We start from the raw sequence: 19,919 nt of genomic DNA on the forward strand, positions 1-19,919 counted from the left end.
GGGTAGAACACTAAATTCGCACCCCTGAGGGAAAGGTGGCCCGGGCACCGTGGAGACCCGTCCCTAGGAAATTATGGGAAATTGTGGAAACGGAGGTAGCCAAGATGCTCCAGAAGGGGATGATCGAACCGTCCCATAGCGCTTGGAGAAGCCCCATCGTCCTGGTGCCCAAACCGGACAGGACTGTCCGTTTCTGCATAGATTATCGAGAAGTGAATAAATTGGCCGCCTTTGACGCCTACCCTATGCTGCGGGCCGACATCTTGGTTGACCAATTGGGCTCTGTCAGATACATCTCGGCCCTCGACTTAACAAAATGGTATTGGCAAATCCCCATGCGACCCGAAGACCGCGAGAAAACCGCATTCGCTTCCCCCTCAGGTCTCTATCAGTCTAGGGTAATGCCCTTCGGGCTCCATGGGGCTGCAGCCACATTCCAAAGGATTGTGGATACAGTATCGGGCCAATGTCATGGGTATGCACTCGCTTATATCGATGACATTGTCATCTACAGTCCCGACTGGAACACTCACCTCCAACATCTCGAGACAGTGCTCCGGGCCCTCCATGAGGCGGGCCTCAAGGTCAATCCGGCCAAGAGCCATGTAGGCTTCCAAGAGCTTCGGTACCTGGGGTACATTGTAGGGAATGGGCAACTGCGCCCAATACCTGACAAAATAACTACCTTGGAGTTCGCCCCGAGGCCTAACACCAAAAAACAGCTCCGGAGATTTTTAGGGATTGTGGGCTATTATAGTCGCTTCATCCCACATTTCGCCAGTCGGGCTGCCCCTTTGACTGACTGTTTGCGGAAGACCGAACCAAACCAGCTCCAGTGGACGGGCCTGCGCTCAACCGCTTTTGCTGATCTACGTGCAGCCTTGTCCCGTGATCCAGTCTTGAAGAGTCCTGACTTCATCGGCCCCTTCAAGGTCCACACAGATGCCTCCGACATCGGCCTCGGAGCAGTCCTCTATCAAGACTTTGACGGCCAGGATCATCCCATTCTTTTTCTAAGCCGCAAGCTACAAGGAGCAGAACAACGTTATGCTACGGTGGAAAAAGAAGCCCTGGCAGTTAAGTGGGCAGTAGGGGCACTACAGTTCTATCTGACGAACAACCCCTTTGTCCTCATAACCGACCACGGCTCGCTACAATGGATGTCCCGGATGAAGGACCACAATCCACGGATACTCAGGTGGTATATTTCTTTATTACCTTTCAAGTTCTCCATACAACACTGTCCAGGTGCCCGGCACCTGTTGGCCGATTACATGTCCCGTGTATTTGAAGGGGTTACGGAGATGTCTTCGCCTAGAGGGGGTGTGTGTCACGAGATGGACCCTAAGGGGGTCCGCTCAGATTTGGCGGCCCCTCCCCTACAGGGAGGAATTGCTGCAACATGGGGTGGCGGGAAAAGGGACACCGAGGAATCGGGCAGGACGGGCGACGGTCCCTTTCCACCCCGACTTGTTTCCTCCACAGGAGCTGGCCATGGAAGGGACCAGGGACGCCAGACCAGCAGCCCGCAAGGACGGGGAACCGCGAGACGCGACACCACCTACCTCACACCCCAACGGGAAACGGACAAGCCCAGGGTCGGCCGGGCCAGGAGCTGACAGGAGCGAGGGGAAGAGGTCTCTCCCAACGAAACCGTGTGGCTTGCTGGTTACAGCTCCACCTCCCAGCTGAGAGGCGGCAGGGCATGCCTGGGACGGGGGCGGGCCGGCGCTGCCCAATCCTGATAAGGACTTGGGAGGCTGGGTTTGGGAGGAAGGGCCTACAAAACGCCAGGGGGGCGGAGGCCGAGGAGGAGAGAGGCAGACTTGAGTCTCCAGCCTGTGGTGAAACAGGAGAGTCTGGCTGCATCCGAGGGAGAGGTTGATTCTGACTCTCCCTTGGAATGGTCTGAGGCCGAGGAGGCTCCCCTGGCACGGCCCTTCAGGGTCCCGGAGGAGAAAGGGGTCAGCACGGTTGAGCACCAGCGCCCTACAATATTTTGTCATACAATTGAGCAGGTGTTAGTTAAATGAAACTTTTCACATCCGAAAAAGTTCAGAGACTTCCCATGGGTAATGGCTTTGGAGAGTTTCCATGCCAGTACAATCTTCGTTTCACTCTTCAGTTTATTATTCCTCCCTCCCCAACAAATAATTTGCTAGCTTTTCCCATAATACCAGGTAATTTGATCAGCCAATTCCCTGAGCCTGTTCTGGCCCTCAAATTTTGCAATTCCTTTAAAGGAAAACTATTACTCAGAATGTATTACCAACCGGATCCCACCTCAGTGGCCTTGGATTCAACTTTGCCAGCCATGACCCTCAGATGCCTCCTTGCTGAGTGACGGTCTTCCCCCAGTTAGGGGCCCAGGCGCAAACGGCCTGCAAACCGCCATGGCAACCAAAAGCCTGAAGGGTCCCATTGTATCAGCAGGGCCCCTGGGCTGGGCATGGACCCCAGCTCTATTGGCCACAGCAACTTCACCTGATGGGAAAGGCTGAGGGTGGCTGCATCTCCACAATGAAATGGAAGGGAGCAGGAGGCCCATTTAAGGGAGATGGGCTTTTCCCTCAAAATGACAGTGGTCCCCTGCAATGAGTCATGGAGTGGGGTTCTGGGCCTAGGTTGTTCTGGGGCTGCCTCCATAAAAGAGGGCTCAGGAAGCTAAGGAGGTGGGTGGCTGCACATCATTGAGGTCTAAAAGGTGGCAGCTAAGGAGGAGGACAGGAGAGGGCTCCGTGAGCAAATCAAGCCAACCCTTCTGCCAAGTCATCCCCACACTGAAGTGCCACTCTCTCAGTGTAGCCCAGACCCAGGAGGCTCCAGCAAGGTCCAAAGAGTTCTGTAGCTTTTTGTGGAATTTTTATGGAAGCTAAAAGCAAATATTGACTATTAACCTGTGACAGCATTTTAAGAACTGCAATACCATTTATTAATATCCTGCTCTAACGGTAACAAACAGTGACAGTAACAAACAAACAACTTGGAAGACTTTAAGAGGGGAATGGGCATGTTCATAGAGGATAGGGCTATCAATGGCTACTAATAAAATTGGATACTAGTCATGATGCATACCTATTCTCTCCAGGATGAGAGGAACATGCCTAAATATTAGGTGCTGTGGAACACAGGCAGGATAATGCTGCTGCAGTGTTGGCAATTGAATTAACCCTTCAGAACTCCCACATTTTCAAAATAACAGCATTTTATGTGTGCACTGCTTCTCCCATTTGGAACTCATTAGCCTACACTTTAGCCCAATGCCAAGCCCTGCCATCAGCAGTTTTAGATGGAAAATATAAGATCCCAAGATCTGAAAGGCTGTGCCCTTGTAGGACAGGTGACATAGAAACCATCGAACATGTATTGTTCAGCTGTCCATTTTATCATGGGGCTCGTATTAGACTTATTGATCCCCTGATCAGTGGATTCCCAGATGTCTAAGAAGCTTCTGATGGGGGAGATTCCTCCTCTTTCACTCCACACTGCTAAATTCTGTGCCATTGTAATTAAAATACGCAAAAATAAGGTGGAAAAAAACTGTTCAACTCTTTTATACTTTTATATTTTTAGTAATCTTAAATTGGCAAGCCACTTTTGTGTCATGCACTCATTTTGTATATCTTACTAATACCAGTTTTTTTTAAATCAGTTTTTGTAATTTGTAACAGATTTTACAGTTTTATCAAGTTGGACAATATGATAAACTAACTTCTGGCTGGCCAAATAGACAGTATTATTTTTTTTAAAAAAAATGTGTGTACTGCTTTTTTATTCTGCATAAGTGTGTGCACATGGACTCGTATGCACACAACCTTCATGGTCTCATGTTATTCAAAGGGGCTTACTCTTAGTAAAATTCCCTTATGATTATGGTTTATAGCTTAGTATAGACCCAGAAGGGCTGCAAACCACCATGTGTTATGCATCTGATGGATCATGACTTTGCCAAAGTCTGTAACCTTTCAGTTCAGACTATAAGTGTAAACAGTTTGTTTGGCTGACCTTCAAAATGTGATTGTTATGGAATTTTGCATCAACTCTGCTTCCATTCAAAAGTTCACTTTTGTGTTATTGTTTCTCCATGCTGTGGTCATACTTTCTTCCGACCACACTAATGGAACTCAATAGTAATATTTCCATTAAAATTGACCCTTCTTTGAGTCAACTGCATTAAAAATCTATAAATTCTATAAAAGAAACAAACGAAAATGGAAAATTCACCAAAATCTGCCTTGTAAAATACTGTGGCGGGTAAGGAAATCCAAGTACCTGTTTGAGTCAGAAGAGGCGTGATACTCCTATAGGCAGACTGTTCTGGGTACCGGAGGAAAACACTGCCCTTAACGGAAGAGATCCACAGGACCCAACCCATACTTTTCCCCTCCCTCACATTTGTTTGTTCAGGACATCGTAACCCCAAATTTTGCAGCCCAGACTCAAGTTTTCTGGCTATTACAGAGGGGCATCTTTACATTTTCCATAGCCTAAAGCACACTCTTATGGAGCGTGGCTGACTGCAGGGCATTACTATAAAAACACTGTTTGGTCAAAGCATCCATCCTGGTTTTTTTGGAGATCTTTAACCAATACTACTGCAATTTTTGATTTCAACACACAGATATATTGTTCTTGACATGATTTAAAATGACACCCTACTGTCCCTTCTTAAGTTCCTATCTGGCAAGAGATGAAGAGATCTTTTGCCTGCTTCACTAAACATCAATATATATCAATGCTGCCTGTGCTGCTAATTCCATTGAAATATTTTGTTTTGTTTTGTAACAATCAGCAAACATGCCCTGTGCAAGCAGCCAAAGAATGGACAATCTAACCAAATCCAAGAATAGGGCTGGACTGCTCCCCACACCACATCGACAGATGGAGGAGACAAAAAGCTAGCTAGAGAGCAAGGAGGCACTACCTTGCTCCACCTCTGGCCCCCACATGCCCAGGCCAGTGGAGCAGAACAAGCATGGTTATGCTCCTTTTGCTGGCCCTTCTGCACAGGCCGGGCTCTGGGACAGACAGTCCTCCAAGAGAGCAGCCCACCGGGAGTTTTCCCAATAAAGTCAATGGCCAATCTACCCCTGTACAAGGGAAGAAGAAGAAGAGTTGGTTTTTATATGCCGACTTTCTCTCCTACTTAAGGAAGAATCAAACCGGTTTACAATCACCTTCCCTTCCCCTCCCCACAACAGACACCCTGTGAGGTAGGTGGGGGTGAGAGAGTGTGACTAGCCCCAGGTCACCCAGCTGGCTTCATGTGTAGGAGTGGGGAAACAAATCCAGTTCACCAGATTAGCCTCCGCTGCTCATGTGGAGGAGTGGGGAATCAAAGCCAGTTCTGCAGATCAGACTCCACCACTCTTAACCACTATACCACGCTGGCTCTAAAACTCAAGAGTGGTACTCGGCTCCAAAACTCCAGCGGTGTCTTGTGTGCCTGAAGTGGGGCACAACTTGTAACGCATCTACGCATGCTGTAAAAACAGGCAATCCCTCTTGGTTAAGGAAGCCAAGGAGGCAAGTGCCTGCACAGGAAACAGATGGATGTCATGGGCTAAGAACGCTTTCCCCCTTCTCTCCTGGCCAAGGTTGCTTATGGAGGGAGGGAGCACTGTGGGTTTCTTGAAATTTAGTATAGTTCAAGGAATTCTTTTTTCTCAGAAGTCAGTAGCTCATGAATAGAAGTGCATGCATGAAAGCCCTTTGGTCCTCCGCCAAGTTGTTCAAGACTATTTGTTCAAGAACATACTATTCTAGTCATTGCAAGTGCAATTTATTCACCAACCCAAGGGGGGACCCAGAAAGAAATGGAAACCTGGGGAAAATTAAAATATATGCAGCTTTGCCTATTAAACTCCAGCTTATTTTACTGATTTAACTTACTATGCACCATTTATAACTTAGATAAAATTGTACTAGTTGAGTCTCAGAAATATAAATATCTTGGTTTTCCATGAGAAAAAAATATCCATCCTATACTACCTTAGCACATATATCTTATTTTTTTCTACCTTTCAAATGGCAAAAAATAAGTCAAAGGAAGAAAACAAATTCTGTACTTAACAAAAGGAGTGTATTATTTGGACAGAAACACTCCCATACAGTCATCATAGGAAGAAATACCACCATATTTGGATATCAAGTTAAACTTTATAGCATTGAAAACACTGAACACTTTGATAAAACATTACCAATGGACACATTGTGGCATATTGCCCTAATTACATAATTTTTCCATTTAATTTACAATATTCTTGAAAATGTGAACCTCACAGTATACATAGGTATTATCATTGTTACATTAAAAACACATCCTGAATAATGCAGTTTCAATCCACTTTCAATGCACACTGCAGCTGGATTTCATTGTATGAAACGGCAAAATCCACTTGCAAACAGTTGTTAAAGCACATTGAAAGTGCAATATTCAGGATATGTGAAAGCGCCCAGAGTTCTTTTCTCCCAACAGTTTCAGTTCCCCACCCCCAGCCTTCTCATCTCTAACTTCAAGTCAATTCCTATCCGCCTGTTACCAAGTGGATCAATTATCAAATTAGATCCATCCCTTCATCCTTACTATAATTAAGATAATTAAAACTTCAGTCATTGCTAGTTCCCTTTGCCTATTAGCAGGGACCTTTCAATGTGCCAAGTCATTCAGGTTGCTTTTCTCACTAGAAGAAAAACATGTATGCTGCCTCTTCATCCTACTGGTACGCCTCTCGAGAGATTAGGGAAATTTGCTAATTGTAAACGGTACCTGCAGCCAACTCATTTCTTCAAAAAGAAACTGTTACAGGGCAGGAACTGTCACTGGGGGTGGGAGAGGGGAGACTGACAACACACTTTAAGCGCTTACAGAAAAAGGCAAAAAGCAATAAAATAGACACTTATTATCCTCCTCTAAGCAGGAGAGGCAAAACAAAATATACGAAAATTGATAATTATAAAAAAAGAAAAGCCCATATGAAGAGCTCATTTAATTGTTAGTACCAGTGTCTGCTCTCTGCCATCACTCACCTTTCTGTCACTCTCCATAAGAGACATCATAAATTAAACAGTGAAATGGAGTAATGAAGAAAATCTGTGCTGCTCTAAACACAGTGTTTTAGTGACATGGTTATTTATTACTTCCTTAGTCTGAGTTCTGCGTAACACAGCTGCCAGATCAAATATGTCATTTTATGCCATCAATCAGCTCGTGTCCTCCTGTCACCAAGCAGATCGGTCATCAAATTCAGTCCATCTCTTTCCCCCCCTTACTCTAATTAAGATATGAGACAAAGAAAACTAAGAATGGATTTCCTCTTGCACAACTAAGCCAATTGTTCTCCATTAACTAGCAATGAGAAAGTGGTAGGAACTTCAGCACAGTGGGTGGATGGGTACTTTAATTAAAAGTAATGAGGAATGATGGATTCTAACACTAGCCAAACTCTTTACACTTATTGATAAAACGGGAAGATTACCTAGAGGATGGGAGGTGGCTGTTGTTCCGATACACAAAAAAAAGTCTATTACCGACCCCCAAAACTACGGGCCAATTAGTCTCCTCAGTACCATAGCCAAACTTTATGCAAGACACCTCTATTGGAAGCTAAGTTGCATTCTGATCAGCTTGTGACCTATTTCAGGCTAGAGGTGGTACTGTAGAGGTTGCTTGCACTTGTATGAAGCCTAGTGCCATTACACAGTCAGTAGAAGTTTTGCACTGAAGGACCCATAGAGAGAACAGAAAACCACCAAGAACACACACGTTTCTCATCTACTAAGAAGGAAGAAAATCAGCAGTCATCTAACTTCATTATGATGAATTCCATTAACACATCAAGCATTGGCTTAAGTGCAAGGCACATTTTTACAGGAGAGCTCCATTACATTTATGTGCTACCAGCAGCATACATTGGGCAACAGACTCTTGAAAAACGGTCCCTTAAGATAAATAACATTCACATATTTTCATACTCGATTCCTCCACAACTTGGATTGATAGGCCTCCATGGTAATATTGTTCATTTTGTACACTGGTACAACAAGAGCACTTACCACTTGCCCATTCTGAGGATTTTTATGAGCATACGGGGGGCCACGAATATGATTCCACATTTGGCCAGAAGTCATAGCAAACACAACACACTGTAAAAAAGAAAGAAAGAGATAAGACATTGTTATAAAAGGGAAGAAACAAGAAAAGCTCAGAGGGTTACATGATCAGGGAATCGATCCTTAACAGAAACATTTCTGAAATTCCTGGAGTTAGGATGGCAGTTATTTTATAGCCATGATAAGCAAGGGCAAGAGGGAGAAAGAAAACAGAAAGGTGCAGGTCAGTTGTGATCTGTCCAAACTTCAGAAAAGACCAGCCAGAGGAAAAGCTTTGAGAGGTCTCTCCGGTGTTTCATGTCTACTATAAAGAAAGGATTGCAGTCTATACTTTTTATGAATACCCAGAGTATTTCTATCAACCACGTTTTAGGTTGACTTAATACTTCTTATCCTGAACTGAACCTCTGACAACCAACATGGAAAAAATCTCAGGCAAGGTCTACATGGGAATATTTGTCTAATATGCTATGCTGGCTCTAGAAGATATTGGTCACTGGCTTTGGTGGAAAGAAAACAAATATGACATTTTCAACTGCCAACTGAAGAGTTAGAGTGGTAAAAATCTATGAAGTCCGTGGATTTGCAAATGTGTACTGGCTGGTGGAGCACATACATAATGCAAATCAACAAACAAATTATTTGCAACCAATCACTGAAGCACAAACACTTTAATTAGAGAAATGCCCACCAAGTGGCTGGACTGTATATGGAAAGGCAGAGAGGGCCTGGATGAGTATTTGCATAATGAGTAGACTTGGTCTTTCGTTTTGTTGTTGTCTGATGCCTTGGACCATTATTTAATTGAAGGCATTGCATGCATACACATTTAAGAACAAGAAAACAAGCTGTATGGGTTTTCATAAAAAGCAACAAAACGAAATCTAATTTGTTAGAAACTTATTTTTGTTTTCTTTCACAGCAGCAAATGATGTTAGTGTATTATGTAATATCCTAAGTGTCTGGAATGTGACTAATCGTCCTAGCAAAAATGGAATAATTTTTTTTGCCTCTTATTAATGAATGCCACTCTGACAGCTATCAATAATTCCTGTATTATTTCATATCTACGTTAACTCAAATTTGACTTAGGTATTCTGACCCAAACAACTTGCAATGGCAAAGGTGTTAGATTAGTATAGTTGGGCTTGGACTAGATTCTAGGAATTCCTCTTTGTCTATTTTGGGTATCTGAGGGTTCAGATTCATAGCTTTCGTTTTGCAAATACCTCCCCCTCCTCTAGGGTTGACAGCCCCAGGTCGGGAAATACCTGGAGATATTTGGGGTGGAGCCTAGAGAGGGCGGGGTTTGGAGAGGGGAGGGACTTCAATGCCATAAAGTCCAATTGCCAAAGAGGCCATTTTCTCCAGGGGAACTGATCTCTGTCGCCTGGAGATCAGTTGTAATAGTGGGAGATCTCCAGCCACCACCTGGAGGTTCAGTACAGGAGCGAAGAATACTTATAAGTGCAAACAAATATTTATATGCTACAGTGTCTAATACAATACGCACTTCATAAATATATAAAAAGAACCATTCATACAGTTGTAACACACATACACAAAATCATCTCTAGGATGGTGGTGAGTGGAAAAAGTTCAATAAAAGGTGCAGTTTCTCTCAAGATATGCTCAACAGTCTTCTGTATTCATTCCATGCAGGTAAGCAGGTAAGTAGAGGTAATAAATATTAATTCAGGAGGATTAACTTCATGGAGGATACGGCCGTTTCAAATTCTTGACAATTTGAATTCTTCATCAGTCCTTCAAGCATTTTCCTCTTATATTGCACATCTTTATAATAAATTACAAAGTGCTGGATATAGTTCAATTCCCACGAAGGGTAACATTCACAAGTGTAGCCATGTATGCGACATGGAACTAACTATCTAAATACCTATCTGTTCCACAAGAGTTCTGAGTAGACTTATTATACAGCCATTTTCTCTAGGTCAACTGCTCTCTATCGACCATTGTAATAGAAGGAGATCTCCAGCTGGTACCTGGAGGTCGGCAACCCTATTCCTAAACATAAGGTTGGATCCAACCAGCTTTTTCACTCAATCTCACCAAGTGCCCTTCCTTATTACAAGTCCCATCTCACATGGTTTTTATTCATGCAAGTCCCACGACCCCCAACATAGCCTTCTTGGCGGTCGAAGACAACCACTTCCTCCCTGTTTCAGCAACCAGGAAAGCTGGTTGGATCCAACCTACAGCCTTCCCTGTAACCTAAACCATGTTTTCTCATCCCTCTCCTATCACAACTGTGCATCTGTACTATTTGTACCCTGCCTGGCACAGCAGTTCAGTGGGAAAATGAGGCATGGAGAGTCAAACTTGTGAAGAGGAAAAAAAGATTTTCCTTACCTTACACAACTCAGTAACTATTCAGTCCTAGGAGATGGAAACCCTCACTTTCCTGCAGAAGGATGGTGAAGCTCCTCTTATCAATTCTGTAATTATCTACTTATTGGCAGCGCCTGCCCACCCACATCCCTCATACCACAGGTAAGAGAATACACTGGAAGGGACTTAAGCTGCTGCTTTATCTTTATGCCCAAATTCAAATTAATGAATTGTGCTCCCCACTCTCTGGCTTAGTGAACCTAAAAGACAGACATATGCTAATCCCAGGTCCAGCAGGGAGCCGCATGCGTCTTGAAGCCTGCAGCCTTTTGAGGCCGCGGAAAGCTTCGAAGCACAAACCGACTACTGATTGACACGAATACTGTTAAGGGTGGATTTGACAGCTGCACACCTACTGCATGACAGCCTGCATGAAATATTTCATGGAGGACCAGAGCAGGTTGTCTTCTTCACTGCTTTAAGTACCACCTGCTCATAATCAACAGGCTAACATCTAAATAGTAGGTAGCTAATGGGCTGTGTTAATAGGTCATTTGAATTTGTAGATGGCCTGTGGGGGCAAAGGGAGTTTCAAGCCACTACAGGACTCCTGCTCCCTGGATGATTATGGGCACAGGTTCTGGGAGAGTGGCCCAGATTGTAGAGCCTCTGCTTGGAATGCAGAAGGTCCTAGGTTCAATCCCTAGCATCTCCTGTTAAAGGGACTAGGCAAGGAGATGATGTGAAAGACCTCTACCTGAGACCCTGGAAAGCCGCTGCCGGTCTGAGTAGACAATACTGACTTTGATGGACTAAGGGTCTGAGTCAATATAAGGCAGTTTCATGTGTTCATGTGTTCTTTTCACTTTCTCCCAAGCTGCTCTTGCTTTTTCAAAGTTGAAAACTGTGAGTTGTTTTATTTTTGGAGAAAAAATAATAAAAACATTTCCTAGGATATTCGAGTGAACTTCCCCATCCATAGTATTGGCTCCTTAGAGCTATCTTAGGTTTCACTGTGAGGTCATCAATCTACTTGATAACATGATAACATTTGGCTAGCGCCCTACATTCTACTATGCAAAGAAGAAAAACAACCCCTCATTCCTATTTGGGAACATATAGCTTATGCATAATATTTGTGTAGTTTTGATTAGTTGTGCCATGATTAAAATTTAGCAAGGGAAGTTTAAAAGAAAACTAGAATTTTCTGAATGCCACTGAATTAGTGCTCACTGAGGTGTTATTAGAAGACTAAAAGTGGATAATGCTTCTGCATTATGTTAACAGCAAAGATTTTGCTCACATTGAACATTATATTTATGTCCTCTTCCAAGGAATTAAGCTTTCATATAAGGCTGTCCTAATGTAATCCTACAATAGGATAAATGTCCGCATTCTAAGGTACCAGATTTTCTGGTAACTACCTAAACCTTCCCTAGGTAGGTTTCGCGAGATAATGACTGGTTAAACTTCAGAACCACACAGCTGAATAGCAACTTGAATGCAAGATCTCCAAGTCTAATAGTCTACCCACTCACTATACCTCCACAGATTTTTACCATGAAGCCTTCCTTATTTTTTTAAAAAAAAAATTTGGACAAGGAGGGCTCCTTTCAATACATCTTAGACATATCCGCATGGAGGATGGATACATTAACAGGAGTTAAGCTGACCCTTCCTGAGACCATCTGCAAAGCTGCGCAGCTAAGAACAAATCTGCTGCATTTTTAAGATGGCCTGTCTTCTCAGTTTAAGAATTAAGGGAAGCAAAGTCCCCCTACAGGCTTCTTCCTCTTCTTTTTTTAAAAAAAAACAAACTTTCAGCCGCAATGCATTTCATGAGACTCTCCCACTGGGGGAAGGGGGCTCTGCAGATGCTGCTCCTTATTGGGTCAACATGTTTAGCCTCAAATGCATTTTGTCTGTTTTTAAGAAGGCAATTTTTACAAAGCTGAACAAAGTTTTGACCAACAACTCTCCTAGGCACAGCAGAGTACGTATGAAAAAAAAGTACAACCATTCAACTAAGATATCACCAGTACAATCTTAAAGGTCATTTGGTGACAGAAGCAAGCGAGGATTGGGTAAATGAGAAGATCAAAATGGAGACTAGGGCCACACAAAAAAAGTGGAACTATTTTAAAAAAACCCATTTTATTTTTGTTTGTTTGGTGAATGGCAACACCTCCCATGCTACCTCCCAAGTCCCATGGCAAATATGATACCTTGAGGGAGTTCCAACACATGAATGCAATGACACAAAAATTGTTCAAAAGATGGAAGTGGTCTTCTGGTCTCGTGCAAGGCCCTGCATGAACTTTGGAATTATTTACATCTTGGCGTGACAAGCCAATTAATGCTCAGGAGAAATGACAGGAACAGACCAGAACGTACAATGACTCAATGTAAGTCACAAAAGGCAGGTCATGGCAATGCCCTATGTGCAGCTGTGTGGAATTTAAAGAGCATCCTATTCTCTTTACCCGCATTCCTCCCATCCACCCAGGAATTCTGCTTCTTTACAACTATTTTCCTCTTCGACTTCTCTCCCCCATTTTTCTTCTATGCTTTGAGACTGGTAGAAACTCCCCAGGATAAAAGCAGTCATGAAAAAGCCCGGGGGAGGGGGAGAGGGACAGGGGAGTTTGTATACGTTCACGTTTCACTTTAAGTTGTCTCTTTCCTGTTTCTTTTGGGAAATCAGTGACGTCTCAGTTATGACACGCAGGTCTGCCACTGTCTCATCTATTCTGCCCTGCAAATTAAGATAATTTTTTTTTAAAAAAAAAAACCTTCTTTCCACTTTAGGTATTTGGCTCTGTAAAGGCAGCATCTTAGAATTACTTTCCATAAGAAACCAGTCTACGCACTATAGATTAGCATTTCATGGCCTATAAAAAGTGTTAATGGGAATGAAGGGAATAGAAGGCAGGAGCTGGGTGGCTTTAAAAGGCAGATTTTTTTAAAGAAAGAAAAAACAATTATCTAACAAAACTTTTAAGGCTGCTTAGCAGTCAGATACTTCCGAACGAGAGAAATGATTTTGTATGAATAATGAGAGAATTTTAAAAGCCAGCAACAAATCACCACCAACACAAGTCTTATCTTTGAAGATACCACTATGGAGGAATTCAAGATAGGAAAGCTGCTTCAACAGGCAATTTGTCAAACCCTTTAGCTGCACTTGCTGATTATGATTGGGGGGGGGGAGAAGAATGCTAAAATGACTCCTTTCCATCTTCCCAGCTCTGCATGGCCTTCAAGAGGGGTAGGAAACTGTAAGCTTTCTGTAAATATGCTGCCCGAGTGTCCCAAATGCATTATGGGCTTTCAAATGGTCTAGAAAATGAAGGGTGAAAGGATATGTTATTGTTTTCTGACCATCAATGATCCTAATGACAATAAAAGTAAAGATGTGTTATTGTGTCTACCTGAACTCCAAAGAGTCTTGCGACACATTAAACAGTATCATGTATTGTGGCGCAAATTGTCATAACAACCTATTTCTCCAGAAGCAGGAGAAGGACAATGAGATTTTTAAATTGAGGGCTAAATATAGTATATAGTTACAGTTTCTATTCCTTGGCTCCATCATCCACCAAAGGGGAGACTGCAGCCAAGAAATCAGAAGGAGAATGAGACTGAGAAGGGCAGCCATGAAGGAGCTAGAAAAGATTCTGAAGTGTAAGGATGTGTCACTGGCCACCAAGATTAAGTCAATTAATGCCATCGCATTCCCTATTATTATGTATGGTGTGAAAGCTGGACAATGAAGAAAGCTGATAGGAAGAAAGTAGATTCCTTGTAAATGTGGTGTTGGAGGAGAGTGGTACGGATACCATGGACTGCCAAAAAAACAAATCAGTGGGTTATAGATCAAGTCAAGCCTGAACTGACTCTAGAAGCTAAAATGACTAAACTGAGACTATTGTATTTTGGTCACATTATAAGAAGACAAGAGTCACTGGAAAAGACAGTCATGCTAGGAAAACTTGAGGGCAGCAAGAAAAGAGGAAGACCCAACAAGAGATGGATTGACTCAACGAAGGAAGCCACAGCCCTCAATTTGCAAGATCTGAGCAAGGCTGTCAAAGATGGGACATTTTGGAGGACATTGATTCATAGGGTCGCCATGAGTCGGAAGCGACTTGACGGCACTTAACACACACACACATGGTTACAGTTTGTTGCAGTACATGAGTTAATGATCGATTCCTCCTTCAGGGAGGCAGTCGTCCCAGTCATGTGAAAGTGGGTGTCATGGGGCAACCCCTGAAAGTGGTGTACCCAGGTACACCGACTGACCTCAATAGCTATCATCTGGTGGCAAATATCTTGTTCTTAGGCTAGGTGCTAGAGTGCGTGATGGCCAAACAATTCCCATAGTCTTTGAAGATTCACCACACATTTCTTTTTTAGACTGAAAAGGAGTAGAGACAGAGAAAATCAAAAGCACTTTTTTATTAAACCCATCATTTTAAATAAAAAGTGTCTTGCTGTTGCAAAGAACATTAAAAATTTGGGAGCAATAAAAATAAAATATTGAAAACTAGTACTAAGGAATCCTAATTGATTATAAAACAATGCGAGAGGAGAAAAGTATATTAAAGTCTTTTAAAGTCTAATTCAAACTGTTACAATAAGGACAACTCAGAGGGCTGTATGATAGATATGATACACCTCAACCACTACAGTTAAGCACATACCATGGTCATAAAAACATCATAGAAATTATTTTAGCAAGCACCTGAAATTAGCAGCAGCCATTTGGCTTCTGTTTTTTCTTTTTCTTTTCATGCTGACTGCCAAGGAACCCAGTTCTGCCTCTACTTTTCTGGGTTCCTGTAAAGCAACCTTAAATTCTGAATGCATTATTTTAGTTGCATCAACACTGGCCCGCCAGTTCCGTGCAAAGCCTTACAACCTTCACGCCCTGGCACTTACAGCAAAGTACAATAAGCCAACGTAGCCAACTCCCCACCAACCATATTAGGACCAGTTACAATTACCCTGGATTTGAAATCTTGCTGTGTGTGTATATATATGTGTATATATATATATATACACACACACACACACACACTTATATATAATCAAACATTTTTAGAAATTGGCCTACCAATGCTGCCATTGCCCAGCCAGTCTTGTTGTAGATGAACTCCAAGTTATTTCGCCGCAAGTAGAGCAAACCACCGACCAGCGAAACCAGAAGCGCCAAAGCAATAGTACCTGAGTAGTTTGGTGGCCTGAATACTCTAATCTGCAGAAGAGGGATAAAATAGCAAGCATGAGTCCATGTTCTGATACAATGATATACATTCATGTGCACACACACTTTCCTGTGCATGAAAGCATACCTTATTTTAACAAAATATTTTAAATATGAAGCAAAACCAAGTGCTCATTTTGATTCTCATCTTTATTGAGTCCAACCAAGTAGAATGGGCCAACTCAGGAGTTAAACTGCTTACGATGATTTCTTATTGGTTTTCACGATCAAGTTTTTGGTCAATGATATGACGCCCACATAATTTTTTTCACAGTTCTCAGGTTATACCATTTATTTCAGATGAGTTCAATAGAACAGTATGCAAGTGTACACATTAAACATTTTGAATGCCTATTGTAGTGAAAACACAAATCACTTCATGAAGACCCACAAAACCACAAGCTGCAATCTGGATATAAAAGAAGAAGAGTTGGTTTTTATACGCCAACTTTCTCTACCACTTGAGGCAGAATCAAGCAGGCTTACAGTCACCTTCCCTTCCCTTCCCCTCCCCACAACAGATACCCTGTGAGGTAGATGAGGCTGGGAGAGCATGACTTGCCCAAGGTCACCCAGCTGGCTTCGTGTGTAGGAGTGGGGAAACAAATCCAGTTCACCAGATTAGCCTCTGCCGCTCATGTGGAGTGGGGAATCAAACCCGGTTCTCCAGATTAGACTCCACCGCTCCAAACCACTGCTCTTAACCACTACACCACGCTGGCCTGTACAGTCATGCTATACTTACCACAGAATCTTTTTAAAGGAGGAAATGTTACAAATTCACAGTGTCCAGTGCAAGTGTGTGTGGATCAGATCTCTACCACACCTGCAAGGGTTCCTAAACAAATAACACATAATGGTCTGCAATAGTGGAGGGACGAGGTGTCAATACAGAACCAACCTCTCAGCCTCCACAATTCAGCCTGACATAGCAAGAACTGCAGGAAGGCCATAATCCTCTCCTCATAGACTTGCATACGTGTACATCTGTACTTAAAGCTCACTTAAGTTCCTCAAAAGCCCTCACCAGGTGAGAAAGGGGACATTGCCTATTAAGGCAAAGGAATTGATGCATTGTGACTTGAAGAGCGCCACAGCTCTAAGCCTGCAAACAATCTGAGGCCAGACCAACCCTAGGAAAATGGAGGCCTCTGATAAACTACAATTTTCTCTGCGTAAAACCCAGAAGCTGGAGCCCAAACAGTGACAGCTCACAAAAGTTCTTGCAATCGATGTGTTGGATGCAGTCTGGATTGTCCTCCTTGCTACAGCCACTATCCCAGATGGCTTTTGGCCATACAGGCTTCATGGTAATCAGAATAGCCTTTTTGGGTGGTCAAAGGAAACCCCTTCCACTTATTTTAACCAGCAGAAGAGCTGGTTGCCTCCATCCCCGTCTTCCTCTTAATGTGAACCTCTGGAAGAAGTCACAAAGAAAATCCTGTTGGTCTGGCACCTGGTTGGCCACTGTGTGAGCAGACGGCTGGACTTGATGGGCCTTGGTCTGATCCAGCATGGCTTTTCTGATGTTCTTATGACAAACCCTGACAAAATGCTGTCTTGCTTTCCTAAAAAAGAAACTGTTTATGGGTAAAATCAGAACCAAAAACTCAGCATAACATGTGCAAACAACATTTAGATACCGGAAGCATTAGGAACAATACTATAATATATAGAAGTGACAAGAGCAAGAGGGCTATTAATTCACATTAGGAGGCAAGTCACACATATGATACATTTGCAGATTCAGGTCATAAGTCTCTTGAGTAATTCCCCCATGCCATGATCCAGTGACATGAAGGAAACTGTACAAGAGCTCTTCTGCAGTGCCAACAATTTCATGGAGGCTCGCACAAAAGAACTTCCTCATGAGTTGCGGCCCAATATTTTTTGTGCACAAAGAAGTCTACAGGCATAGGAACCATTTGAGAAGTGAACCAGTTACCCCATCCCCAATGTTACACAGGAATCAATCAAGTATAACTTATGGCTGCTGTTGTTGGGGGACATCTTGCCAGATGCACCAACTCCAATGTGTTTTTATGACTCTTTCATGTCTGCAAGCATAATCACTGAGAGTGACCAGAAGCACGGCCCTGAAGACATGAGCCAAAGGATCTTTATCCCTTCACATTTTTGTCTGTGGTTCACATCGGATGAGCTAACCATTGTATACAGGACCCACCAAAGGGTTGTCGAACTCATTTGTTACAAGGGCCAGATATGACATAAATGTCACTTAGTCGGGCCAAGCCATGCCTCGCCAGCCCACAGCAAGATCGGGGGTGGCTGCCTCGGCTGGTTCGTGGGCTGGAGAAGAGCTCTCAACGGGTCGGATTTGGCCCACAAGCTGTATATGTTTGATACCCCTGGACTAGACTGTAGTTCATTGGTTTACTTATATCAGGTTTTATTTCTGTTGTTAGAAGCCACTTTGGGTCCCATGAGGGGAAAAAGTGGGATATAAATATTTAAATTAATAAACTCTAAGAGGTTCCTAATATCTTAAGTCCTTGGAACTGTTTTTAACATAGTCTCACTGTAGAATTCCAAGTGAGCTGCTTAACTGAGACACTTCAGGTTTTCCTTTAAGAAAGTGTTTTGCACAGCTTTCTTACATACATCTGTAAACAGTTAAATAAAGTTCTTCAGCATATTTACTGACTGTCTATAGAGCTAAAAAAATCTTCAGATTTATGGAGTTATTACTTGCAATAAGTAATATTTCAAGTACATGCTCGCATTAATCAACTAATTGGTACACTATCATTCCTCATGTTCTGCTAAGAGACAGCCAGATTAATATTTTAGCTACCAAAGCAAGATTGAAATACATCATTAAAAATGGTTTGAGTTACCACAGAGTAATGGAGTAGCACAGCTGGTACTTTTATTATTTTTAATACATTTTTTGGAGGACTCCTCTGGGGGAAAAGGGCATTGGGAGAAGGAGGAGGGAGAGGGAGAGCCCCAGTTCCTGGTGTCAATTCATCACAGAACATGAAGATAAGTACAGATCAGTCTCTTAACTTTGTCAAGTGACTTACATGAACATCAGTCCTGTCAGCTATCCACTTAGCTAACTGTTCCGCTGCGAATCCAATTCTCTGCAGGTCAAATGTGTCAGCTCTCTTGGGCTTACCTTTTGGAGGGAAATGCATGAACGTCGGAGCAGAGTTCATATTGAGCTGCAACAGACAACAAAGACGCCATCAAATATTTAAAAAAGAATATCTGGTCCCCCCCACCTTTCCACCTTCTTATAATTATCCAAAATGATTCCATCAGTTGGGAAGCAGCAATTTACCATAATCTGGAATTCAGGAAGCGGTGGATGACATAGTAGTTATGTGCACACGTTAAAACTAGTTTCCAATTTGAATATGTAAAGGCAACATTCTACAACTGCTCATTTCAGAGATCACAAATAAAACAGAGTTTGCTAGTGAAGGACATGGACCTGGTAATTGCGAGACTCAGATGCTCGTGTTCTCCTCCAGGTGCACTGAGATCAGAGATACAAAACTTCAACAAATTCTGCTGCCATAACAGACTGTGGTTAGTTTCTTTCCCCAATAATTGGACTTCTAAACCACAATGGCAAGGAAAGTATCTTCACATCAATAAGGCACACACATTTATATGTCACACAAAATGGGGTTAGTTGAAGACTTTCATCTTTGATCTTTGTGTACGGAGAGCAGAGACACAGCAGGCAAGTCTGACAATTTAACCAAGTTTATGTCTATTATGAAAAACCTCCAATTTCATTGCCTCATGTGAAATGATCAATCATGTTATGGTATCTTAAAGATTTTATTGTGACATGAGTTTTGAACACAAAAGACTACTATATCAGATGCATGGAAGTTAAAAAGTTACTTCTGCAGGCCAGGCCCAGTTGCACAGAGGCTTCTGAGACTGGCTGAGTGGTCTGGCTAGCGATTTCCAGTGGCCACTTCCGGGACTACCCTCCTCCACCAGTGGACATAACATGGACGGGTTGTTTTGGCATCCTTGACCATCCATAGTTTTGCTTTACAGAAACCTAGACTTGGAGGTCTCAACAATATCGTTGCAGTTGCCGAGCAATTTCCAAGCAGAGACTTCAGTGGGCATTCTTTTCTTAAAGCTACAGACATGGCTTCTATTATTTTTGGGTGTTTTTATCCCCCATTTTTTAAGATGT

The 19,919-nt window shown here is 42.8% G+C and overlaps 1 protein-coding gene across 1 annotated transcript in view; it reads right to left on the reverse strand.

The window, feature by feature from the left end:
* Nucleotides 1-19,919, reverse strand: part of TUSC3 (tumor suppressor candidate 3) — a 168,723-nt gene that overhangs the window by 70,183 nt on the left and 78,621 nt on the right. The window contains exons 4-6 of the mRNA XM_056855197.1: nucleotides 18,778-18,918; nucleotides 15,581-15,721; nucleotides 8,056-8,145 (exon numbers count right to left, since the gene is read on the reverse strand). Of these exons, the coding sequence (XP_056711175.1) occupies nucleotides 8,056-8,145; nucleotides 15,581-15,721; nucleotides 18,778-18,918 (372 nt within the window). The remainder of the gene's footprint in view (nucleotides 1-8,055; nucleotides 8,146-15,580; nucleotides 15,722-18,777; nucleotides 18,919-19,919) is intronic.

This window comes from Euleptes europaea, chromosome 9 (assembly GCF_029931775.1).
Source record: "Euleptes europaea isolate rEulEur1 chromosome 9, rEulEur1.hap1, whole genome shotgun sequence".
Classification (NCBI taxonomy): Eukaryota; Metazoa; Chordata; class Lepidosauria; order Squamata; family Sphaerodactylidae; genus Euleptes; species Euleptes europaea.